Source organism: Haliotis rubra, unplaced genomic scaffold (assembly GCF_003918875.1).
Source record: "Haliotis rubra isolate DU_JTF1 unplaced genomic scaffold, ASM391887v1 Scf9, whole genome shotgun sequence".
Classification (NCBI taxonomy): domain Eukaryota; kingdom Metazoa; phylum Mollusca; class Gastropoda; order Lepetellida; family Haliotidae; genus Haliotis; species Haliotis rubra.
Genome location: NW_025767634.1, coordinates 3137509 through 3165117, shown reverse-complemented (window position 1 = coordinate 3165117; position 27609 = coordinate 3137509). Strand labels below are relative to the sequence as shown.

Sequence of the window (27609 nt, the reverse complement as noted above, 5' to 3'; positions counted from 1 at the left end):
TACAAATTGAGTTATATTTATTTCTTTTAGCGTAATATTGATCGTATGATTCTTTATCTTTCGATTTCCTAAACTTATTCAGAGCTCTACATCGGTCTGATTTTAATCTTTCACATTCAGAGTCAAACCATTTATTAGTTGTTGTTGTGGGAGGGCTAACTGTTTTCTTCATGCAAGAGGCGGCCAGACAGAGTGCCTCGGTCATATAGCTTATACTATCACCAATATTAACGAAAGCACAGTCAATCGATTTATCTAGTAATTCTTGTACGTTATCTGACAAAATATTTTCTCTAAACTGTTCTAATTTATCGTTATCCCAAATGAACTTAAACGACTTATTCCTACATTTGGTAGAAGTGTTGGATTGCTCAAGTTGTACTGTTTTTAGTTTTAATGTAATGGGAAGATGATCAGATTCAGTTCTCGTTTGTATGCTAAAATCTAGAATATAGTCAAATATTGTTGATGAAGAAATTATATATTCAATAACACTGGTGCCAGTTGAACCTAGAAAAGTAAAGTCTCCAACTTCTGTGTCACTTCCACATCGACCATTTAGTATATGAATGTTAAAAAACAGAGCACATATCAAGAAATGTTTTACCGAAGTTGTTAACGACCTTGTCGGCGGAGAAACGCTTCAAGTTAAAATAATCTATAAGAAAATCCCAGTAGGAATGATTTCTATTTTCTGTATATTCAAATAAGTCATCTTCAACAAAATCTGCCTTGGTTCCGGTTCGAGCATTAAAATCTCCGCCACACAAGATATAACAATCTGGTAGAGATGAGATAATTTCTAATATAGAGTCCTGGAATATACTAATACCATTTTTACATTTTTACCATCAATATGTCACACGAAACGAAATGCAGTAATTGGAATATATTTCAAACAAAAATGCGTTCTCACGTCCGCTGCAGACCTATGTCGGGCACTGAATAGACACAAGAACCGGTTTTGCCAATGATCATTAAAAATGAAAAATAATAAGGAAAACATCAGAGAATAAAACTACCAACAAGAACAGGCGACCACCACAAACAATTATTCAACAAAACAATTACTAATAACAATATTTTTCTTCATATCTCATACAAAAGATTAAGAAGCCAAGAAACATATGATCATTATGATTCTTTCTATAAATTCAAGAAGAACACCATATCACTACCGATACAATTATGGTAATAAAATCTATTAATGAGTTCTCAGAATCCAAGAGTTTAAAGATGCAATTTTTTAAAAGCTGGATTAGTATCTCCATTTTTCTATTCATCATTTAGATTGATGAGTCGTGGTTTCCGGCTATCATCATGACACTTGGATATTGCCTTGTTTGTGTCCACGGTTCCCTCTGTACCATCTCATTTCATTATATTTTGTGGCATTGTCATGATTCTGAAATACACAAGTGATAGTGTTTTATATAGATATATTGGACATATGAAACACAATTGAAATTGCCCGTGAAGATCCGGGTTAGAATTGGTCTTCAGCAACCAATGCGACTAACGGGATCGGGTCAGGCTCGGTGACTTGGTTGACACATGCCATCGTATCCCAGTTGTGTAGATCGATGCTCATGCTGTTCACCACTGGTCCAGACTCGATTATTTACAGTATATAGCGAGAATATTGTGGCATTAAACAACAAACAAACAATTGAAATCAGTCTACGGTTGTACACCATGAAACATTTAAGTATTAAAATTAGAAAGGATCTTACCCCTTCGTGGTTGACTCCACATCTGAGAGGTCTGAGTATCATCTCCGGCAAGCAGGGGAAGATGAGATCAAACAGAGGGCAGATCAGACAGGGTTCCAAGGTTTTAGGATCAGTGCTTCCTGAAGGGATTGAATTACAAACACTTTTAGCTTTCTGTCGCTCCTGTAATTTCTGCATTTGAATGAAACTACTTCAACTGCATCGGAGTTTTTGTCAAAGTAGTCGTCGTAGCCGAACTAATTGATTTGATTAACTTCACAGTATCTATTTCAGTCGGCGATTAACCAAGAGATGACAGCAGTCTGCTTGTGCAACATTATTTGTGTTCGATGATAATTCACTTCGGGCATACATGTAATTTTGTGTGATGATAATACATTTTTGGAGATATGGATCATGATACACGTGACACTTCATTGTATTGTGTGTGATGATAAAGCACTTATAGAGATATGGATCATGATGCACGTGACACATCATTGTTTTAAGTATGATGATAAAGCACTTAGAGAGATATGGATCATGATGCACGTGACACTCCATTGTTTTAAGTGTGATGATAAAGCACTTAGAGAGATATGGATCATGGTGCACGTGACACTTCATTGGTTTTAATTGTGATGATAATGCACTTAGGGATATATGGATCACTCTGCACCTGAAACATGTGTGATGATAATACATTTCAGGAGATAAGGATCACTCTGCACCTGACAGTTCATTGTTTTCTGTACAATGATAATAGCACATTTCAGGAAATAAGGATCACTCTGCGCCTGAAACTTGATTCTTTTATGTGTGATGATAATACTTTTCAGGAGATAAGGATCGCTCTGCACCTGAAACTTTTTTCTTTTAAGTGTGATGATAATAATTTTCAAGAGATAAAGATCACTCTGCGCCTGAAACATGTGTGATGATAATACATTTCAGGAGATAAGGATCACTCTGCACCTGACAGTTCATTGTTTTCTGTACAATGACAATCGCACATTTCAGGAAATAAGGATCACTCTGCGCCTGAAACTTGATTCTTTTATGTGTGATGATAATACTTTTGAGGAGATAAGGATCGGTCTGCACCTGCAACTTTATTCTTTTATGTGTGATGATAATACTTTTCAGGAGATAAGGATCACTCTGCACCCGATACTTCATTCTTTTATGTGTGATGATAATACATTTCAGGAGATAAGGATCGGTCTGCACCTGATACTTCATTCTTTTATGTGTGATGATAATACTTTTCAGGAGATAAGGATCACTCTGCACCTGATACTTCATTCTTTTATGTGTGATGATAATACATTTCAGGAGATAAGGATCGGTCTGCACCTGCAACTTCATTATTTTATGTGTGATGATAATACTTTTCAGGAGATAAGGATCACTCTGCGCCTGAAACTTTATACTTTTAGGTGTGATGATAATACATTTCAGGAGATAAGGATCACACTGCTCCTGAAACATGTGTGCTGATAATACATTTCAGGAGATAAGGATCACTCTGCACCTGACAGTTCATTGTTTTCTGTACAATGACCATCGCACATTTCAGGAAATAAGGATCACTCTGCGCCTGAAACTTTAGTCTTTTATGTATGATGATAATACTTTTCAGGAGATAAGGATCGGTCTGCACCTGCAACTTTATTCTTTTATGTGTGATGATAATACATTTCAGGAGATAAGGATCACTCTGCTCCTGAAACATGTGTGATGATAATACATTTCAGGAGATAAGGATCACTCTGCACCTGACAGTTCATTGTTTTCTGTACAATGACCATCGCACATTTCAGGAAATAAGGATCACTCTGCGCCTGAAACTTTATTCTTTTATGTATGATGATAATACTTTTCAGGAGATAAGGATCGGTCTGCACCTGCAACTTTATTCTTTATGTGTGATGATGATAATGCATTTTCAGGAGATAAGGATCACTCTCCTGAAACATGTGTGATGATAATACATTTCAGGAGATAAAGATCACTCTGCACCTGCAACTTCATTATTTTATACAATGATGATAATACTTTTCAGGAAATAAGGATCACTCTGCGCCTGAAACTTTATTCTTTTAGGTGTGATGATAATACATTTCAGGAGATAAGGATCACTCTGCACCTGAAACATTTATGTGTGATGATAATACATTTCAGGAGATAAGGATCACTCTGCGCATGATAATACATTTGAGGAGATTCACTCTGCGCATGATACTTCATTATTTTATGTGTGATGATAATACTTTTCAGGAGATAAGGATCACTCTGCACCTGAAACATGTGTGATGATAATACATTTCAGGAGATAAGGATCACTCTGAACCTGATACTTCATTCTTTTATGTGTGATGATAATACTTTTCAGGAGATAAGGATCACTCTGCGCCTGAAACATGTGTGATGATAATACATTTCAGGAGATAAGGATCACTCTGCGCCTGAAACATGTGTGATGATAATACATTTCAAGAGATAAGGATCTCTCAGCACCTGAAACATGTGTGATGATAATACATTTCAAGAGATAAGGATCGCTCTGCACCTGAAACATGTGTGATGATAATACATTTCAGGAGATAAGGATCACTCTGCGCCTAAGAGTTCATTGTTTTCTGTACAATGATAATCGCACATTTCAGGAAATAAGGATCACTCTGCGCCTGAAACTCTATTCTTTTATGTGTGATGATAATACTTTTGAGGAGATAAGGATCTCTCTGCACCTGAAACTTTATTCTTTTATGTGTGATGATAATACTTTTCAGGAGATAAGGATCGCTCTGCACTTGAAACTTTATTCCTTTATGTGTGATGATAATACATTTCAGGAGATAAGGATCACTCTGCGCCTGAAACATGTGTGATGATAATACATTTCAGGAGATAAGGATCGCTCTGCACCTGAAACATGTGTGATGATAATACATTTCAAGAGATGAGGATCACTCTGCACCTGAAACATGTGTGATGATAATACATTTCAGGAGATAAGAATCACTCTGCACCTGACAGTTCATTGTTTTCTGTACAATGATAGTCGCACATTTCAGGAAATAAGGATCACTCTGCACCTGAAACTTTATTCTTTTATGTGTGATGATAATACATTTCAAGAGATAAGGATCACTCTGCACCTGAAACATGTGTGATGATAATACATTTCAAGAGATAAGGATCGCTCTGCACCTGAAACATGTGTGATGATAATACATTTCAGGAGATAAGGATCACTCTGCGCCTGAAACATGTGTGATGATAATACATTTCAGGAGATAAGGATCGCTCTGCACCTGAAAAACATGTGTGATGATAATACATTTCAAGAGATAAGGATCGCTCTGCACCTGAAACATGTGTGATGATAATACATTTCAGGAGATAAGGATCACTCTGCGCCTAAGAGTTCATTGTTTTCTGTACAATGATAATCGCACATTTCAGGAAATAAGGATCACTCTGCGCCTGAAACTGTATTCTTTTATGTGTGATGATAATACTTTTGAGGAGATAAGGATCTCTGCACCTGAAACTTTATTCTTTTATGTGTGATGATAATACTTTTCAGGAGATAAGGATCGCTCTGCACCTTGAAACTTTATTCCTTTATGTGTGATGATAATACATTTCAGGAGATAAGGATCACTCTGCACCTGAAACATGTGATGTGATGATAATACATTTCAGGAGATAAGGATCGCTCTGCACCTGAAATCATTCTTTTATGTGTGATGATAATACATTTCAGGAGATAAGGATCACTCTGCACCTGAAACTTGATTCTTTTAGGTGTGATGATAATACATTTCAGGAAATAAGGATCACTCTGCGCCTGACAGTTCTTTATTCTTTAGGTGTGATGATAATACATTTCAGGAGATAAGGATCACTCTGCACCTGAAACAGTTGATGATTACATTTCAAGACAATGACCTGAAACATGTGTGATGATAATACATTTCAGGAGATAAGGATCACTCTGCACCTGAAACATTGTGTGATGATAATACATTTCAGGAGATAAGGATCGCTCTGCACCTGAAACTTTATTCTTGTGTGATGATAATACTTTTAAGGAGATAAGGATCACTCTGCGCCTGAAACATGTGTGATGATAATACATTTCAGGAGATAAGGATCGCTCTGCACCTGAAACTTCATTATTTTATGTGTGATGATAATACATTTCAGGAGATAAGGATCACTCTGCACCTGAAACATGTGTGATGATAATACATTTCAGGAGATAAGGATCACTCTGAACCTGATACTTCATTCTTTTATGTGTGATGATAATACTTTTCAGGAGATAAGGATCACTCTGCGCCTGAAACATGTGTGATGATAATACATTTCAGGAGATAAGGATCACTCTGCGCCTGAAAACATGTGTGATGATAATACATTTCAGGAGATAAGGATCACTCTGCACCTGAAACATGTGTGATGATAATACATTTCAGGAGATAAGGATCGCTCTGCACCTGAAACATGTGTGATGATAATACATTTCAGGAGATAAGGATCACTCTGCGCCTAAGAGTTCATTGTTTTCTGTACAATGATAATCGCACATTTCAGGAAATAAGGATCACTCTGCGCCTGAAACTTTATTCTTTTATGTGTGATGATAATACTTTTGAGGAGATAAGGATCTCTCTGCACCTGAAACTTTATTCTTTTATGTGTGATGATAATACTTTTCAGGAGATAAGGATCGCTCTGCACCTGAAACTTTACTTTATGTGTGATGATAATACATTTCAGGAGATAAGGATCACTCTGCGCCTGAAACATGTGTGATGATAATACATTTCAGGAGATAAGGATCGCTCTGCACCTGAAACATGTGTGATGATAATACATTTCAGGAGATAAGAATCACTCTGCACCTGACAGTTCATTGTTTTCTGTACAATGATAGTCGCACATTTCAGGAAATAAGGATCACTCTGCACCTGAAACTTTATTCTTTTATGTGTGATGATAATACATTTCAAGAGATAAGGATCGCTCTGCACCTGAAACATGTGTGATGATAATACATTTCAGGAGATAAGGATCGCTCTGCACCTGAAACATGTGTGATGATAATACATTCCAGGAGATAAGGATCACTCTGCGCCTGAAACTTAATTGTTTTATGTGTGAAGATAATACATTTCACACCTGAAACTTCAATGTTTTATATGTGATGATAATACATTTCAGGAGATATGGATCACGAGGCCAAAAGATTTTGTGTTAGACGTGGAGGGCGAATCATCACACATAAGAAAATTTCACCAGTCATATGCACCCCACCCTTATGTCCTAGCCAAACATACCCACACCCACAAGTCACACTGATGTGGGTTAACATATGTTACAAGCAGATGCCTTACCAGTACATAGGAATAGTGATACTCACCTGTGATGAAGCTGACGACAAAGACCCAACTACAACAACCACCGCTACAGCTGTCGGAGGGTAGTTTGATAGTGCATCACAAACACATATGGATACATCTTATCATTATGAGCAGCCTGGACTTGCTCGTGCGATCGTCACGGGTGTATACGGGGGCAATACGCCAGGGACAGAGAGTTAAAGTTGAGCCCGAGTCCGATGCCAGAAGAAAATACATGTACATACCTTGGGCCTGGCGAAGGAAGGGCAGCATCGTCTGTGCTTATGTTTAATGGTGAGGTGGTGGTTGGCAGCGTAGCCGACGGTGTAGTGACGTTCCAGTTGCAACCGTCAGTTGAAAAGGATGACAAAACACCGGTGGACGCTTTGTTCAGATATGCACCAACACAGATCCAGACCATGAGTGTAACCGACGTCAGACCCCCAGCAAGAGCACCCTACAAGAATTGCAAATGGTGGCAAATAATGCTCACGCCTAAGGTTCAGTCAGTCAGTCTAGACGACAGTAGGAAAGTCTGTTAATTGAAACTATGCTTACCCAAGAATTTGCCCAGGGGAAGAACATCCCCAGGATGAAGAGGCCAAATATAGGCCCGGTGAGAACGCTTGGCACCATGTACCCAGCCTAAAGAAGAAACGTTGTGGATCAGGTGTATGCAACATAGTATTATCGTAAAATGTTAAAGTAACGTATCATCAATTTCATGTCCAATCAATAATGTCCCCCAATCCATTCATATAATGTTCACCACTATTCTGAAACTACCATGGAATATGTTTCAGGGAGTGGTTGTTGATTTGACGTATCGCATACAAATACATAGCACAGCGTAGTGTTGTGCAACCTCTCACAGTTAGTGAGAACGCTGTTTTTCTACTGTAACTCGTATTTGTAATGAATAACTGGAAGGCTGACATTTACACTATATTTCTCTGTAAAAGGTGGTGAAATAAAATAAAAGACACCAGGTTTTTTATTTCCTGAATCAGCGAATGTTGGTGAATAATAAGTGACTTAAACCACCACCTTGCCACCAGGTCTGCATACGGACATCGTGGATATTTTATGTCCGTCTCAAATACTCCAACCTGGTAATCTGTGAACATCACCTTAAATGCCCTATAGGCCAAACTGTGGGTGTATTGGCAGACACGGCCTAAACTGTCCACGTACTACTTCACGCACCTGCATCACGTTCCCTAACTGTGACGCAACAAACGCCAGGGCTATCGTCAGACCTCCAACTGTGAACACTGTTTAAAGGAAAACAAGTAAACTACTCATTTGCTTTTATCTGAGGTAAAATTTCTATAAAGTTTAAATTTCCTTCAACTTTTATGCATATGCTAAATGATTGACAAATACTCAATTTTATCCTTGCATTATATTTGTCAGATGTACTTGTTCCTTAAATGATGTGAAGGCGCTTAAGGTACGTGAGAGAGAATGTTGTTTACGGTCGAAGTTACCACTGTGTCAAATATATCCGTGTCTGTATATATCTATCTCTGGACCTGTTAAACCAGTGATTGTGAGTATGAGCAACGGGGATGCGGGATCAGCTGGGTCATAGAGCTTGTCCACCCGATCCCCTTACTAGTTGACTCAACAGAAGATACCGAGGACCTACATGATTTGACCGTCATTATGGTAGCACTACACCAGCAACATCACGGCGGAGGACCCCAGATATGGGCTTCACACATTGTACCGATGTGTGGAATCGAACCGGGTTTCTGGCGTGTCGAGCGAACGGTCTAATCCCTGTACACATTGTGTGTAGAGTGGGTCCATATACATTTTTAACGAGATACTGGTGCGATGGCAACCTACCAATAATCTTGCACAGAATAGTTACAGTCCTGTCCGACATCTTGCTGCAGCAGAATGGCTGGATCAAGTCTTTGGGTATTACGGCACTTATTGCATTGAAACCTGAGGACAGCGAGCTGAAACAGACACAACTGACAGATTTGTCCAACATTAAACTGATACACTACTTCATTTTCAGCTAGATGTCGGATACAAGACATAAGCAGCGAGTGTAACGTTTACTGTGGAGCGCAATCTCAATCTCTCACGTGATCTCATAGTTAAGGGCAGATAACCGTGTACCTGAGACTTCCGCTGATAATGCAGGAGACAAACACTCCCGGCAGTCCTTGCAGGTGTCCCAGGATGTCCATCACATACAGCGGCAACAGCTGTGGATAATGTGGAGTTAATGGTACAAATATCCAGGATGTAGGAGATAAAGCTATTCAATTTAGCTTGTGATTTAAGACCGCTAATTGTCATTTTAAGCCGAAATTGAAACCGAACGTCTGTTCAGCTAAATACAAAGCAGAATAGAAGCTACATAATTTGATGTCAGCGGTCAAGTAACTTTTCGCTTAAAGGTCACATGCAACCAAAAAATCAAACATAATTAAAACACAATTATCACTTATTCATGACATATAATATACATTGCTGGTTATGAAAAAACATATAAACAAAATTATAAGCGTACAATCGCAAATCAAAAGTGCAATATTGTGTACTTCGGTTTACTTCCAAAGAAACGAAGCAGCCGGGATACCGAACCCAGTCAGAGCGGGTGGGTGTGCACTCAAGTGTAACGGCTTGTTCACTTGCAGATGCTCATTGTGTGTGTATATATAGAGATGTTGGGTTTTGTAAATACATGCTCATTTTTGTGTATAACATTTTGCAATCAACAGACATCATAACATGTCATGTGTTCAAGTATCACACCTGCCTGTCTGTGTAATTACATTATGTGACAGAGGCCGAACTCGGGCCATAAATCAATGCATTTTGTTTATGGTGTATAGCCTGATTGGTGTTAAGTTCAAATTGCATGTGGTCAGTGATAGCAGCTGTGTATTGAATATTGTCATTAGCAGACAGGCAGGCAGACACACAGGTGTCAATAAAACAAGACATCGAGTTTTGTCTGTGACAACGACATATCTATATCACAGTTAGAAATTGTGTCAACGCTAAATAATGACATTGCTTTTAAGTATCGAACTGAGAAAGTGTCTCGGTAAGAAGAACGTGTGGTGAAATAGACAAATGAAATTATATAAACAGTTAATTTACTGCCATAACACATAAAAAGCTCGCGCCTGTGAGATATCAACAAAACATTAGAAAAATAGCTCACACCAAAGCCTTCACCGAGTTTTCACCGGACAACCCGCTTCCAAGCTGCGCGAACCTATTTACTTGCGCACGTGCTATGAGCGAAGCCCAGCTGTTGAAACCCGTTTTCCCCAGAAAAGTCTGGGGAAAATTAGTGAAACGTTTGAACTCCGATTTCGCGCGTTTTTTTTCATCGCGTTATTGTTCAACTTTATAAGTTGAATTTGCATTTTTGACGATTTGTTTCGGTATGTCCATACCGAAAGGTATCAGAATCTGCAAAGTTGTGTTTTACGTTGCATGAGACCTTTAAGAATCTTTATTGAAATGACCAATGTACTCCTATGTGGCTATGGCTTGTTTGTTGTTTAACGCCAAACTCAGCAATTTACCAGATGAAAGACGGCGATCTGTAAATAATCGAGTTTGGACAGGACATTCCAGTGACTGAGCATCGATATGCTCCATTGGGACACGATGACATATATAAACAAAGTCGGCCCGACCAACCGATACCCGATGTCAATATTTTGTTCACATTGATTTGCGACAATAAACGATTCTACGTATTTATGGTCAACGGAATAAAATCGAATACGTATTCGTCAACGTAGCTCTAAATCAAATGCTGCGTTATAGATAGTGCCTTGTTTGTGTTTTGTCAATATTTGATCATATTTGACTGGCTTCCTTATTCTGTTGCCTTGAGAGCCACATGTCGGAAATGTGTATTGATCGGTGTTTTCAATATATCATAAATATATGCGAAACTATTTGCATAAACATCATTATCCACTGTAAGGATCCGCCCACCGGAACAAAGAATACAGCTATGTTTGATAGTAGCTGAAAATCAAAGATGAAATGGTTACTCGATGGCATTGTATTTGATTCGGGTGTCGTGTTAAACTGGTAGTGTTTTGGCAGCTTTATAAAGTTCGGTGTAACTTCTGTAAGTTGTGGGTCGAATCCAATTTTACGTTATTTTGTTGGGTTTAAACACTATCTCACGCGTTTCCATGATGTCAAGTAGTGATAATAACGTGTACCTGATCTGCACTAAAGATGAGGTTGTTGAACTGGAGATGATGACAGTCGGCGTAGAAGGCGAACATGACGATGCCTATCATGCAGCACATGCTGACGATGAAGATGAGGCCGATCAGATTCAAGAAAAGAGCACTGCAGACAAAGATAGAAATTGTTACATCGTACTCATTTGCCAATCATTAATAATAATTCGATCATTGTAATCACTCGTGCTTTCCGTATATTCAAAACGTCAGTTCCCGAGAATGATAAGTCTGTAATATCTCCTGAAACAGATTCCATATGTCGAAAAAGCTGAAATAGTGAAGGCAATTTTGTCACAATGAGTAGATTAGTTTAAGGTATATAACAAATTGAATGCTAATCTTTGTGAGTTTAATTAGTGGATTAAACGCCACTTTATATAAGAAATTAGTGTTAAAAAGATGAAAGATAGACACATTTAACATCGAACAAATTATATTTTTCCAGATTAATTTTTTCAAAAGTTTAATGCTAAAAAATCCACAATGAATTTAGAAGTGGGAGTTTTAAGTAAGGGTAAGACATGGATGAATAAAACAGAAAGTAATGCACAGAGCGTTAATGAGGAAGCATATTTACAAATATAATACTTAAATTTATTGTAGAATTTATTGGTTGTGGTTAATATAGAATCCTGCTATGTGCATGATGCGGGTTAACAGGCTTTATAGCTAAAATACATGGAATTATCATGAAACGGCCCTCCCATTATCAGAAATTTGCGGTCCGCTGCAAATGATATTGGACCGCTCAACCTTAACGACGGGCCACTATCAGTTCTGTTGTCAAGTGACGTCATCGTGGGTGCGTGGGCTTACGGTTCATTCGACATTAATTGGCTTTCGACTGGCAGATATTCTGGGTCAAACAAGTCAAAGCAACCCGAATTCCCGCTTTAAATAGCGGTAATATTGGCTTTCTTGTTGGTGCTAACCTTAACATTTGCACTATTAAGACTGTTGATGGACCAAAACCGAACACTGACATAGTTTGATATGTTGCAGGCTATGGTTTTGTCAAAGGCCAAGGTCGAATATCGTCACTTTCTCTTGTGACGTCACTTGAATTGTTCGATGACGTAATTGCATTCGGGCAGTCAACCCCATCAGAAGTTGATTTGGGTAAACTTACAGTCAAATTCCTTCATTGTTTCCTTTTTCTTTTCAACACAAATTCCATGTATTTTAGCAATAATAACGGTAATGCTATTTTTTGAGGGGCATTATCATTTTGCAGAAGCCCTCGGTCTTTTTCAACTGCCCTCCTTCGTCGGGCAGTTAATGGAAGACCTCGGGCTTCTGCAAATGATAATGCCCTCAAAAATAGCATTATTCTATATATGTTTGCTTCTTTTCATGCTATGTACATCACTTGCTTGATGACGTTGCCCCTAATTGAAATGAAGGCGTTGTTAATCCAAATACCGTACTTCACCCTACTCCATGATATAACCAATATGTGATCACAAACACCCAGCCATTTGCTTACATCTGTGCTTTCCTGACTGACGGACAGGAGAGAGCCCTCTGCACTTGCGCCTGATTGATGCCATACTTGCTCAGCCACAAAAAACCTCCGCCGATAACGATCGTCCATACAGAATGCCGTGTTGTTGGATCAGCACTGACCCTGGAGAGATGATAAATGTGATGGCATATCTGCTTGGTATACGTTGCATCCCAGGCAGTGCGGACAATGAGGGTCTCAAGTTTTGGACTTTTATCGTGTGTTACTTAAAAGCACAATGGCTTGTCGAAACGCAGTAAAGGTAGAAACATATTGTTTTACAGAATTGCTGTACTCTGAAGATTTATCGGAACATATACCCTGGAGATTATTGAGGATGAAGTCTGAACGGTTCAGTTGGTACCGTAAAACACCCATAAAGGTTACCAGTTTTCCAACAGATATAGAATAAGCTGCTAGAAAAGAAAGTATACATTTGAAATTTTATATTGACATCTTTACAAGACGAAGGACAATTCTGCTATATATAATCTGCTATATTTCCGGTCATTGTCATCGCACGAAAGACAATCACTGAAACCCTGATTGATATCCTCTTAGTTAATCCCGTTGACTCCCGATAACCATGTTATCCTAGCTCTTTTTAAAATATGCAACCGTTATAGACGTGAGCATGTGCTTCAGTCTTTGCTCAGTCATTCATTTTTGAATTTTGGTGTAAGAATTTGTTGTCCAAGACGTATCTTTTATCTGTTCATCCTGTGACAACATGTTTGGCTGACATTACAACTTTATAGATACTATATATTGTTACACTATATATTGTTACACTTAAATGTCTTACTCGTGGAAGTTGATCCTAGATCTGTTGGCGGCAATGTCCCAGGCGTTCTGGAAGCCTCCCATTACGATGGAACCCTGGATGAGAACCGCAAACAACCCAGCGGCAATGATGACCGCCTGCAGCGTGTCTGTCCACAACACGGCCTTCATACCGCCCTATATAGAACAGCTCAGTGTATTTATGGATAATTGTACGTGTACGTAGAGATATTAATCATAAAATGGTGTTGATCCGTGTCTGACAAAAGAAAGAATTTATTTTACCCGTAAATGGCTTGGTTGATTCGCCGTCTTGTCTGACATGATAGTAAAGAAAGAACGATGTTAACAGGAATACGTCCGTCCAAAAACATTCTATTTAGCAGTCTGCAGGTTTGCCATGACGTTCACGAAAAATATTGAGTGAGTGAGTGAGTTAAGATTTAAATTCACATCGGCAGTATTTCAGGCATATCGTGACTATAACAAATTCTATATTCATGATAAATGCACATAATTTATAAAACCCTGACAGCGAAGGACAGTAAAAGGACTAGATTATCACAAAATTGGTTAAAACTATAATATATGATACAGACCACTTTCTAAAGTGGCATATATTTTCACAGGGTTAAAACTAGATAGCATATATCTTTAAATGTACATAACTATATTGGACAATACATTATAAAAATGGTCCATTTATATTTATTTAAGTAGATCACCATACGAAAAATATCGACAGTTCTTAAGTCAGCGGAATTTGGAATCAACTCGTTTTAGAGAAAATATCAGATTCATGAAGGTAAAGGTCGCACGACATGGTATACATGTCCTTCTGTGGTATTTCCATTTTTACCAAGAGATGGTTTCCTAATCGTCACGATTATTCAAAGAAAAGGAAGACATCGTATCCCAATTGGGTAGATCGATGCTCATGATGCTAATCACTGATCAAAACCTTTTTTTATTTACAGAACGCCGTCAAATAGCTAGAACATTGCTGGTGGTGAGTGGTGAACAACAAACAAAATGAACAAACCGAACAAGGTTGGTTTCAGGTCAGTTTAGATAATTATTCATAAATAACACATTGTCCAGGAAGTAAGTAGGAATACTTGACGTGAAATTCACATGAACACCGGCATATACTGACACAATAACATCACAACTTATAAGGGACGCAACTCCGTAGAGATTGGTTTCGGCGGACCACGGTGCATTGAAGTTTGGTGTTATATAAATACGCACTCAGCACAGTTCAAGCAATATCACAGCGGTTGATCAAAACAAAGCAAGTCAAGACCAGGCAGTCCCGTGATTGCCGATGTGACGTTAAATATTAACTCACTCACTCACACCATCAAGACTAACATTGTGTGTTCATACAAAATCTGTAATAAACAGCGCCTTAAAGTGAAACAAGCCTAACTGACAGTTTCATAAAATGATATGTTTTGTAGAGATTTGATCCAGGCAAAACATGTTTGACTGTTCCACCTAATTACCTGTACACTGACGACAAGGGACAAAGTTTTGACCATTGTATACTGTTGCATTCATTAACGTCATCAGACTGAAGCAACTGCAAGCCATTAAGTAAAGTGTTTACTGAGTTTGTTGCACTATGTGACGCGCTAGTCGACGTGAATCGATGGTATGGCGTGATATGGCGTCGACGTCGGACGAACATTAGTTCCAAAAGAAACGCGACATTCATGTTTGTTTTTTGAAACGGATATCGATCAACAGCGATCGGTTTTATTTGAATAAGAAAGGTGAGCACTAGATTTCCACAGCTGAGCAAATAAACGCTTGCCCTGACACGCTGTGCACGTGAATTTAATGATACGACACTTTCGTCAAAAAAAACGAGAGAAAGAACCCTTTAAAAGATGCGACGGCAGTTTCTGTAGTGTTCTCTTTCTGATTGGTTCAGAATACAATATGCCATGTTTGAGCAGTGAAGCACGTCTACGTGCTCTTGGGATGATTGATGCTGGTTCCAGTGTTGACAATGTTACACAACATACGGGAGTACATCGGACGACAATTTACCGACTGATTAGACGCCAAAATCAAACGAATTCGGTGAGAGATCGACCTAGAGATGGCAGGCCACGAGTGACGTCACACAGGCAAGACCGTTACATCGTAACGTCACATCTTCCCAACCGTTTTCTTCCAGCTACTGTTACAGCCCGTCAGACAATTGGGATTCACAACAGACCAATTTCAGGAAACACTGTGCGTCGACATTTGAGAGCACACCGGCTACACTGTAGGAGACCCTATGTTGGACCGATTTTGGACCATGGCACCGTCGTCTGCGCTTAGCATGGGCTCGCCAACATCAGCATTGGAGATATGTGGCAGAACGTTGTTTTCTCAGACGAGTGTCGTTTTGGGTCTCCGTTGCAGATGGGAGAGTGAGAGTATGGCGTCGACGAAATGAACGTTTCAGAGACCCACGTGTTCTGGAAAGTGACCGCTGAGGTTTGCCATCCCTTATGATGTGGGGTGGAATAAGCTGGGGAAGGCATGTTCCACCTGTAATCTTTCAAAACAACGGTCAAAGTCGTGGAAGTCTTAAGGGGAGTAACCCAGCACGACGCTACGTTGACGAAGTCTTGAGGCCTGTTGTCGTCCCGTTCTTTAGACCCAGACCACAGTTGGAACTAAGTATAGTTCACTGACTAGTCACTAATACAGTGCAAACATAACTCATTCTTAAAATAAGATCTTTCTGTCTTAAAAAGAACAACAAAATCGGGCAGAGATAACAGTTCTTTTCCTGGCAGTGTTTCTATTTTCACTGCGGGTAATCACCTCATCAATATCAGTTTCTGATACCTGACGGAACGGATTCGTCGTCGGGTAATCACCTCATATTGTTTGATCGATAGATCGATCGAAATCCTTGGTTGGTACCTTTCTTAGACGATTGCCTTTCAGTCGTACCTCATAATCCGTACCTTCAATTTGAACGAAGTACTCGTTTCATGTTTCATGTCAATTCCTGCAGAACCTCAGGTCACCAATTCTTACCAAATCACCAATTTTAGGAATGGGGCAGCCATGTTTGTTTACAAACAATGTAAACTCGCGACGACGTCTTCAATGAAATATTAACGTTTTAGGATTCGCATGGCGTGTATGGAGTTTTGTAAAAGCAGTTCGTGGATTGACCTAATTTGCATAGTTATCAGATTTGGATACCAAGTTTATCAGATTGCTTTATTGCACCGATAACACCCTCCATTAGATGATAAATATGTTATGAAACCCCTGAGAGATTGTCGATCTGATTTTGCCACATACGTTTTCTAAGTAAGGGACTTGTTTCAAGAAAGTATTTTACCTGTTATAATTGGTGTCGAACCACCGTGGTGTCTGATATGACAGACTGAGTAAAGAAAGAACGACTGAATACTTTCGTTCACAAGGGAGGTAATCTGAAGATATCGTGACAAAGTGCACAGCCGGAGCCTTTGATCTTTTAGCGAATCATTTCAGAAACCATCATTAGCATGGCAAAGTCGTATTTCGGTGATCATCGGATCATGCAACCTCTCAGGCATAAACCATTTTTGAGGTTTCTATCGTGATGGTCTGAAAGGTATATTTACTCGTATATAACATTGATTTATTATTTTGGGATACGTATATGATTACTACAGACACAATAATATGTGTTTAACTTATTATTTGTAGTATGGTGTATTTAATCAAATACGACCATATCGGTTTGTAACGGCATCTCATTAAACAACAACAACTCACCACAGCAGTGTAAACAGTAGCTATGAGACCGACGGAGGCCAGTAAACCCCATAGGTTTATTCCTGTTACTGAAACAATAACGGTTCATGAGAATACATGTGATGTCGTACTCTATACCCAAGATATTTCATACAACATATGTAATATTGTAATAACTGTTATGCATGCTGTATTATGCCACATTTTTTAATCAAGACAAAGTTCTGAATTATTTGATAAATTATAATCTATTTCAGTCTTGGTAAGCATTGCTGAGCCTCGAATGTACTGATCATCTGCAGACTTTGTGTTGGTCGTATCCACACATTAAGCAACATTTTTGCTATATGTCGTCAGTAAATAATGGAAACTGGGTTAAACAAAACAAAAACAAAACAAAACAAAACATGAGCGTCCCTTTACTCAGTTGTGATTTGATGGCATTCAATCAACCAAGGACCGCCTCCGTGGTGTAGTGGTTAGAGCGTCCGCCCGGAGTGCGGAAGGTCGCGGGTTCGATCCCCGACCGCGTCATACCAAAAGACGTTAAAATATGGTACTTGTTGGTCCCTGCCTGGCGCTCGGTATTAATGGGTACAACAAGGACTGGTCGGCTCGGAGTCAGTATAAAGTATCTGAGTGGGGTATTCATGCTTCACTGCAGCATGGTATCTCAGTGGGCTAGCACTATAAAACCAGCTTCAGTCTGGGATAGTACAAGCAGCCGCACATACACATACACACGCATGCACGTCGTCATATGAGCGAAATATTCTCAAGCACGACGTTAAACCCAATTTCACCTCACCTCACCTCACCTCAATCAACCAAGTCAGCGAATCTGACCACTCCACTCCGTAGGACAAGCACAGTAGTTACGACAAGCTGAAAACCGGTTCGATCATAGGTACATCTGAAGAGTTGTGAATTCAACTGACTGACTGAGTTTGGTTTTACGCCGATTCAGCAATATTCCAGCAACATCACGGCGGGGGACACCAGAAATGGGCTTCACACATTGTGCCCATGTGGGGATTCGAACCCGGGTCTTCGGCGTGACGAGCCAACGCTTTAACCTTTAGGCTACCCCACCGCCCCTGTGAATTCAAAGTGTATGAGTAGATAGTACAGAATTTCAGCTGTCCGATCAAAGGACCGAGCGGTACATGCCGATGTCTAACATGTTACCTTATTTACCGTACTTTACTGTTACATGGCGGACGTGATACTATGGCAGGTAGGACATAAATCGTCCAGGCCTTAAACAGAGTAAGAAATCTGGTCCAGGGAACAACGTTGTATATTCAATGACAAACTGATCACTGTGATATTGATAGCTATATATAGTGTTGCTTACAGAGTTTCTTATGCTCAAAGAATGATACAACAAAGCCTAATGCTGCCACTTTTGTGGCACAAAATATTTTTTCAGCGAAATGTCTCGTTGGTTCTAGTATGTTCTCGCTGCTTCCAGAGTCTTTCAAAAACTTGAAATCTCAAGTATTTTCTCGCAAGATCAAGTTTCTTTAAATTTCAAAACTTGAAATTTCAAGTATTTTCTCGTTGCTTCAAGTTTCTTTACCAAACTTGAAATTTCGTGCTTTTGAAAGAAACTTGGTGTAAAGAGAACAAATTTGAAATGACGAGAAAGTACTCAAAGCAACGCGAAAATAATACGAGAAAAACGAAATGGAACGAAAAAATACTCGAAATGTCGAGTTTGTAAAATATTAAAATGACGAGAACATACTTGAAGCAACGAAACATTAATCGAGATGAAACAAAAATACTCGAAAAAATGAAAAAAATAATTGAAATAACGAGAAATTACTCCCAAACACCAACAAAATAATCGAAGCAACGACAAATTTCGTTGAAATATTTGTTATGTTTCAAAAGTGGCAGCAGTAGGATTTCGTATGATATTCATTGCTGCCTGAATGGGCGAGTTACTGTAAAAATGTACTCTCTTTATCTTGTGGCGATTTCTCAGTCGAAAACATCATGGAATTCACTTACCAACATTTAAAGCCAGCGACGGAGCGTACAACACTAGGGACAGGTATACCAGCTGAAATGATATTGAAAAGACATTGCATTGTGGACATAACTGTACACAGGTAAAATGAATTGTACTGTTGATTAGTATAGTAGAGTAGCATAACAAGCCACTGTATGGAACAATAGGCGGCACAGACTATGACTCAAATTACTATTTTAGATCACAGTGAGAGAATATAAGGCTACAAACAATGTTTGGAAATTCATTCTCATCTGAATATTTGAAGTGAACGTCTCTTCTCAGTGAAAACCGTTCTATGCTCTTGACTCTACTGGCTCTGTTGATTGTTTACCTCGAAGATAGAAAATGGAAACTGTTCACCGTGATATTCTCAGGAAGAATCAGTCCAGACTAGTACATACATATAGACGACGTGGTACAGTTTAAAGCCCTAATTGTTACATGAAAGCTGAAATTATCAAATAACCTCAAACCTCCTTTGACTGAGCCAGAGACCTTACCTAGACGGGGCCCCGAAGCTTACTACCTCTTCTGTAAAGTTTTGGAGGGATGTGGAGAGACAGAAGCAACGGAATTGCTTGCTCTTGAAACTCCTGATCCTACTGACAAAAATATAACAGAGTTACAGGATCCCCTTTGTCGTTTGGACTTGGGGGTGATGTATGCGGACACCAAGACCTGTGTATGGACAGTACCCCTCCTCTGATTAAACGTCAAACAAGGCTCCAAGGACAGCTGAATGCCTTTCAGTCTTGGCCTTTGCAAATGAAACAGAGTCCTAGTAAAATGACCCTGGCATGATTTATGTACTTAATCACTGGGAGTTCAACAACGCGTGTAAATCAGAGTATTACAACTAATACCGGATCTTGGTCTGATCTTTTACCGAAGAAGATCATTTTGCGAATGAATACATTTCAGTATAATTATGCATTTATAAGACGTAAGATGACAAATCAGGTTTTAACTTTTCTTGTATTCAAACAATGTTCCAAGCATGCATTCATAAATGCACTAATAAAGAAATACAGTATTTTTCACCGGCTCAGGAAATAATCATATAGAAGCGATTCGCACGGGCCTGGGGTCACAAACTTTTGTTGTTGTTCTCTGTCCTGTGCCCACCATCCTGATAGAATCACATCGGGAGAACCACTGGTTGTGCTCTGCCAAAGGCCGGTCTGTCGGCGCCAATTCTCTCAGACGTATATTACAGGAAAAACACACAACTTTGTAGGAATAGCCTGTGTAATAAAAACCAGTGCTTGCTGCCTCTTCGGGTTTCTGTTTTAGTTGTATTAGTCATTCTTTGAAGGAATTTAACCTCGCTTCATATGCCGTCATTGGGCTTTTAAATGCCACACGTACAGGGACGCTGTCGGTACACAGATCCATTATTTATGTCTATTATAGATATAGCGCAACTTATAATAGATGTGCTGCGGCTGCTGCCTGTATTGTGTGAAGGCGAACCTGACACTACTGCAGTCTATTCATACACAACGTAGCAGTTGATCATGTGCCACGACGATCCAAGGGTGTGGTTGACTCACAGGTGCTTGTGGATTGACATATTTCGTTTGATCTGGCACTTACTACCATGCGTCAATCACAGGATGTAAGTGTCCTTCTGGATGGTAGCTCAACAGACACACCGAAATGTGTTATTATAAGGGTAACGCTATTTTTCAGGGCATTATCATTTGCAGAAGCCTGAGGTCTTTCATTAACTCCTCATCAAGAGGGCAGTTGAAAAGACGCACGACTGCAAGGAGGGCAGTTGAAAAGACCGAGGGCTTTTGCAAATGATAATGCCCTGGGCCCCGTTTCACAAAGCGATCTTAGTGCTAAGGTGATCGTAACTCCTATACCCTAGCATAGACTTACGACAGACGTAGGGCTAAGGTTGTTTTGTACAACGGCACCCTGAAAAATAGCATTACTGTCATTATAGCTAAAATGGATAATAATAAACACAAACAACGGTATCGGTTTTGAAGCATTTAAGCATTTGAAGCATGTTACGTTTGCCAACAACAAACAGGTCACTGATACACTTTTTACAAATATAGACATGTCATAGAACAAAACAAATGACGTCACTATTGAGAGTGACGACATTCGTCCTTGACCTCTGCCCATACTACTAACCGCCATTTTTTTCAATGCTCAACAACGTTAGAGTTCCAGTCGATGTTTTCATTGCTGCATGTTGTAATTTATGGTACAATTAAGGTTGGCACCGGCAAGAAAGTGCATAGTGGCATAGGTACATGTGACGAATGTGAGTCAGAAATATCGTCAATTTTGAAACCAAGTTCAAACGAGCCGTAGGTGATTGAACATCAAGAGCTTTAGCACCTTATGACGTCACCACACAACGGGCATGATCATGGCCCGTCGTCAAGCAATTTGGGGGCATTATCAAGTTACAGTGGCCCGTTCATTTCTGATAACATGCGGGCGCTTTAATGATAATTCTATCCATTTTTGCTATAATTATAATAACCTTTACGTCCTCTCTACTGACATAGAGATACTTGTCAGACTTTCAGAACAATACGCCTTAGTTCTTATCTGTGTTAATTAATCAGGTTATGACGCTTATTGATCTTATCTTGATTAATTAATATGATAATATACCTATGGTGCCCCCGGGTTGATCTGTATCTAGATTGATTAATATGCCATAATAACCCTTACCTCCTCTCTGTTGACATGAAGATACTTGTCAGACTTCAAGAACAATACACCTTAGTTTTTATCGGTGTTAATTAATCAGGTTATGACACTTATTGATCTTATGTAAATTAATTAATATGATAAAATACCTATGGTCCCCTATTCTTCCCGACAGTGGCTTGTTATACTACCTGGGACGATATGTTTGTTGAAAAGGAGCATTAAAAAGATGGAAGCAAGCAATTTTAATATGCACCGCACTAACTTTTCTCTTACAAGATATTTTGAAACAAAGTCCATTTGTTATCAAAAGTCCATTTGCTATGAAAAGAGAGAAATAAGAAGGAAGAATACATCAATGAAATAGTCTGGTTCAAGAAACAATAATGCTTTCAGGAAACACCTGATTTCATCAACGTATTACCATTATTTTGTGGAATCTTGTGTCGCCGGTTGATTGTGACTGGTTTTCCTCTGATGTTTCATACTAATGTTTGCTTTTCCATAGGTATGGAATCGCAGAAGGGAAATTGTCGCGTTGTCGCACTTCGGTCAATTTTGACATCTAATGCTTATTTTTGTAAGGGCGACAACGCGACAATGCATCAAAGCGGCAATGTCACTTATAGGATTCCATTCATGTTAAATTTCGCTTTTTCGAAAGAACACAAATACTTTTAAGTGCTGGCGAGTACTGCGTTCATAACGTCGATACCTTCTTTCTCTTGCCCAAACTCGCCTGTTTACAAGCCACCCTTATTACTGGCGATTATCACTGACTGCGGTTTAAAACCTAAAAACACTCTGTCATAAAATTATACAAAATGGTATATAATTATGTGTGAACATACCGTTGATATAAGAAACATGACGACACCAAGAGTGCGAACAGCTTTGTTGAATCTCATCTCAAGATACTGAAACGAAGTATCGTTTAATCGGTTTATTAGTGCCTACATGGTTGTCTATAAACAAATAACAAGTGGTGTAAACTAGAATTTGTTGTTTAACGCCACACTCAGCAATATTCCAGCTATATGGCAAGGGTCTGTAAATATTCGAGTCTGGACAATCCAATGATCAATATCATGAGCATCGATCTACGAAGTTGGGATACGATGACAAGTGTCAACCAAGTCAGCAAGCCTGACCACCCGATCCCTTTAGGCGCTTCTTACGGAAAGCATGGGTTGCTAAAGATCAATTCTAACCAGTATCTTCACGGGATGCAAAAACTGAAATATCGAAAGAGAGAGAAACTGAGAGTGGCATTTCAAATGCGGCAGAATGAAACTATTTCTTCTGCTATTCTTATACATCTTATTCTTTAATATCTCAATTCAGGTGACAACGATTCTTACCTCAAACACACTTGTGACTCCCAGTTTGAAAAAGAACGGAATAAACACTGCACCCGACAGTATTATCGCCAACATAAACGATGCACATATCCACCAGTACATCGTCGTAGTTGTAAATCTCGACTGGCGCCCCGAGCAACGTCATCGCGGACATGAACGTTACCAACAGCGACAACGCTACAGGGATTGCATACATCTTGCGACCACCTAAGAGATACTCCTCCGATTCCAGGTTCATTCTGTCCTTGATGGCAAAGAAGAGCCCGATCCCTAACGATGCTGCCAAGTTTGCTATGAAAAGAGAGAAATAAGAAGGAAGAATACATCAATGAAATAGTCTGGTTCAAGAAACAATAATGCTTTCAGGAAACACCTGATTTCATCAACGTATTACCATTATTTTGTGGAATCTTGTGTCGCCGGTTGATTGTGACTGGTTTTCCTCTGATGTTTCATACTAATGTTTGCTTTTCCATAGGTATGGAATCGCAGAAGGGTCATTGTCGCGTTGTCGCACTTCGGTCAATTTTGACATCTAATGCTTAATTTTGTAAGGGCGACAACGCGACAATGCATCAAAGCGGCAATGTCACTTATAGGATTCCATTCATGTTAAATTTCGCTTTTTCGAAAGAACACAAATACTTTTAAGTGCTGGCGAGTACTGCGTTCATAACGTCGATACCTTCTTTCTCTTGCCCAAACTCGCCTGTTTACAAGCCACCCTTATTACTGGCGATTATCACTGACTGCGGTTTAAAACCTAAAAACACTCTGTCATAAAATTATACAAAATGGTATATAATTATGTGTGAACATACCGTTGATATAAGAAACATGACGACACCAAGAGTGCGAACAGCTTTGTTGAATCTCATCTCAAGATACTGAAACGAAGTATCGTTTAATCGGTTTATTAGTGCCTACATGGTTGTCTATAAACAAATAACAAGTGGTGTAAACTAGAATTTGTTGTTTAACGCCACACTCAGCAATATTCCAGCTATATGGCGAGGGTCTGTAAATATTCGAGTCTGGACAATCCAATGATCAATATCATGAGCATCGATCTACGAAGTTGGGATACGATGACAAGTGTCAACCAAGTCAGCAAGCCTGACCACCCGATCCCTTTAGGCGCTTCTTACGGAAAGCATGGGTTGCTAATTAAAGATCAATTCTAACCAGTATCTTCACGGGATGCAAAAACTGAAATATCGAAAGAGAGAGAAACTGAGAGAGGCATTTCAAATGCGGCAGAATGAAACTATTTCTTCTGCTATTCTTATACATCTTATTCTTTAATATATCAATTCAGGTGACAACGATTCTTACCTCAAACACACTTGTGACTCCCAGTTTGAAAAAGAACGGAATAAACACTACACCCGACAGTATTATCGCCAACACAAACGATGCACATATCCACCAGTACATCGTCGTGTAGTTGTAAATCTCGACCGGCGCCCCGAGCAACGTCATCGCGGACATGAACGTTACCAACAGCGACAACGCTACAGGGATTGCATACATCTTGCGACCACCTAAGAGATACTCCTCCGATTCCAGGTTCATTCTGTCCTTGATGGCAAAGAAGAGCCCGATCCCTAACGATGCTGCCAAGGTGAGAGAGAAGAGGACATAGTCAACGACTGAGAAAGCCTTTGCTTTGCCGGTGTAGATGCTGTAATCCGCTTCCATGTCGTTCAAAACGCTGAAGTGAACCTACCTGTTTTCAGACAGCATACAATGTACATCCCCTGTACGTTTTGATAAGTATATACTCGACCTGTGAACGTATTATGACGTGTGTCGTACATAGGAACATTCTATTGTACAAATACACACCAGGCTAGCTTCATTGTGGAGATCCCGGTTAGACAAGGCAGTTATATTGCACCTACGGAAAATAATTAAATGACATCATAATAGCCAGAGGAAGAAAAAAAACCCGTGCACCGAACAAAGAGAGGAAAAACATATTGATAAAATTATGTTTGCTCTGAAATATTGGAAATCGTGCAGGGAATCATTAAATTTTATTACTCACCTGTTGAAGATATCACTGTTTAATAAATGTACAATGTTATTACACATTGCCGGAACTATATGTATACGCTTGACATAGTTGTGCAGGCGTAATGCACTCATTGAATTTTTATGAAAGAAGTTTCAGGTGTTCTTTGCTCAGTTGCGTGAAATAGCAATCTATATGAAAGAAGTTATGTTGGTTGAAGTCATTTGGTCCCTTTTTGATACCCCTTGTTTGTTTAAAAAATCAACTTAAATATTAGACTAATGCTGACAATCACAAATGAAATGTATTCATACGCGTGGCTCCTGTTATGACGGTGCAATGCACTCGATCTGTTAGTTGAATTCTGATACATTATTTTACTAATGGTGGGTGATAAAATACTAAACGATGTCCCGTGTAATACCATATTCTCCCTATGTACAAACACTTTGCCATGATTTTATTGAAACTGCAAGTTGAATCCGGTCTGTATCCATTAAATCTCATGAGCAAATAATTCTTCACACGTTCACAGTACACATTGGACAGTGTCAATCCAAAATCAGATTACGTCGTTGAAGTACCTTACCTGTGGTGAGTGAGTGAGTTTAGTCTTACGCCGCTTTTAGCAATATTCCAACAATATCGCTGAAATGGGCTTCACACATTTTACCCTATGTGGGGAATCGACCGAACGCTTTAACTACTAGGCCTCCAGCCCCCTTACCTGTGGGCGGAGACGTTATGTCACCCCCATTTAGAAAATTTAAACGTTTTAGGCGCGTTGGTTTGTTTTTTACGTCCGACTAGTGTAAGGACTAGTGACGAAAAGCGTCCATATTTTCTACCATGTCATCATCGAAGGTCCAGGTTACAGGGCTGGAGGTCAGTCCTCTTCACAGATGAGTCCATGTTTTTTTTATAATTTAAGTCTTTTATTTCCCATTTTCATATATTACAGAAGTAGGTATACAGTAATGTGTATAAATCTGGATAACATCATTTTGGGGGCATGGTAGTATATGATATTTTAGTGAGATTTTAAGTTATGATGTACATAAAGCACTAAGTTTCAACAGGTATGATAATGTACAGCAGATGACACTTAGAAGTGTTTTACAAATCGTAGAATGTTGTACCTATTATCTTGACTTGCAATGATGTACATAGTATATCGATGTTTGTATAGAGTATTTGACAGTTTCAAACAGGTGAAAAGATAGCATTAGATACATATCACATGGATGATAATATAGTGGATGTACATAGTATATCAATAGTTGTATAGAGTATTTGACAGTTTCAGCTAATTTCCCATTTTCATATATTACAAAAGTAGGTATACAGTAATGTGTATAAATCTGGATAACATCATTTTGGGGGCATGGTAGTATATGATATTTTAGTGAGATTTTAAGTTATGATGTACATAAAGCACTAAGTTTCTACGGGTATGATAATGTACAGCAGATGACACTTCGAAGTGTTTTACAAATCGTAGAATGTTGTACCTATTATCTTGACTTACAACGATGTACATAGTATATCGATGTTTGTATAGAGTATTTGACAGTTTCAACAAGTGAAAAGATAGCATTAGATACATACCACATGGATGATAACTGTAGTGCATGTACATAGTATATCAATAGTTGTATAGAGTATTTGACAGTTTCAGCAAGTGAAAAGATAGCATTAGATATGTACAACATGAATGATAATGTTCTACGGATAGCACATGTCGTAATATATTATAATTATTCTTTTGACTTGTAATGATGTACAGAAAATCCAATAATTGTGGAGTATATGTTAGTTTGAATAGGTGAAACAAAAGTTTTTGAGTAGGTAACATTATATACCTACACCATTCATGATAATGTACCACATGGCACATAAAAAGTGTTATACAGTCACAATGTGTTTTTAGTAATTCTTTAGACTGATGTACAGAAAATGCTAATAACTGTGTAGAGTGTTTGCAATTTTCAAACATGTAAGGAGATTTTTGGGATAATTTTACCCCTAGGGAAGATTTGTCATGTCTGCAAACAGAGTATGAAAAGAAGACCAGAAACTGAAAAAGTTGGAGAATTGACAG

At 38.9% G+C, this 27609-nt stretch overlaps 1 protein-coding gene across 1 annotated transcript; it reads right to left on the bottom strand.

Annotated features, from left to right (window-relative positions):
• Window positions 1–8269: 8269 nt before the first annotated feature.
• On the bottom strand, window positions 8270–25192 carry LOC124263898 (sodium/iodide cotransporter-like). The gene is made up of 10 exons (XM_046698626.1): window positions 24827–25192; window positions 24313–24378; window positions 19445–19496; window positions 17447–17514; window positions 13686–13840; window positions 12863–13003; window positions 11350–11482; window positions 9266–9354; window positions 8984–9099; window positions 8270–8403 (listed from the first exon to the last, which is right to left on the bottom strand). The coding sequence occupies exons 1-10, from the start codon at window positions 25190–25192 to the stop codon at window positions 8270–8272; spliced, it is 1320 nt and encodes a 439-aa protein (XP_046554582.1).
• Window positions 25193–27609: the final 2417 nt, after the last annotated feature.

Bases quoted from the DNA above. Each gene is read 5' to 3' on its own strand.
- LOC124263898 (XM_046698626.1), bottom strand. From the start codon at position 25,192: ATGGAAGCGGATTACAGCATCTACACCGGCAAAGCAAAGGCTTTCTCA. The intron at 17,515-19,444 runs GTAAGTGAATTC...TTATTGTTTCAG, and splicing joins GTCGCTGGCTTTAAATGTTG to TAACAGGAATAAACCTATGG. The intron at 9,100-9,265 runs GTACACGGTTAT...TGTCTGTTTCAG, and splicing joins ATTATCAGCGGAAGTCTCAG to CTCGCTGTCCTCAGGTTTCA.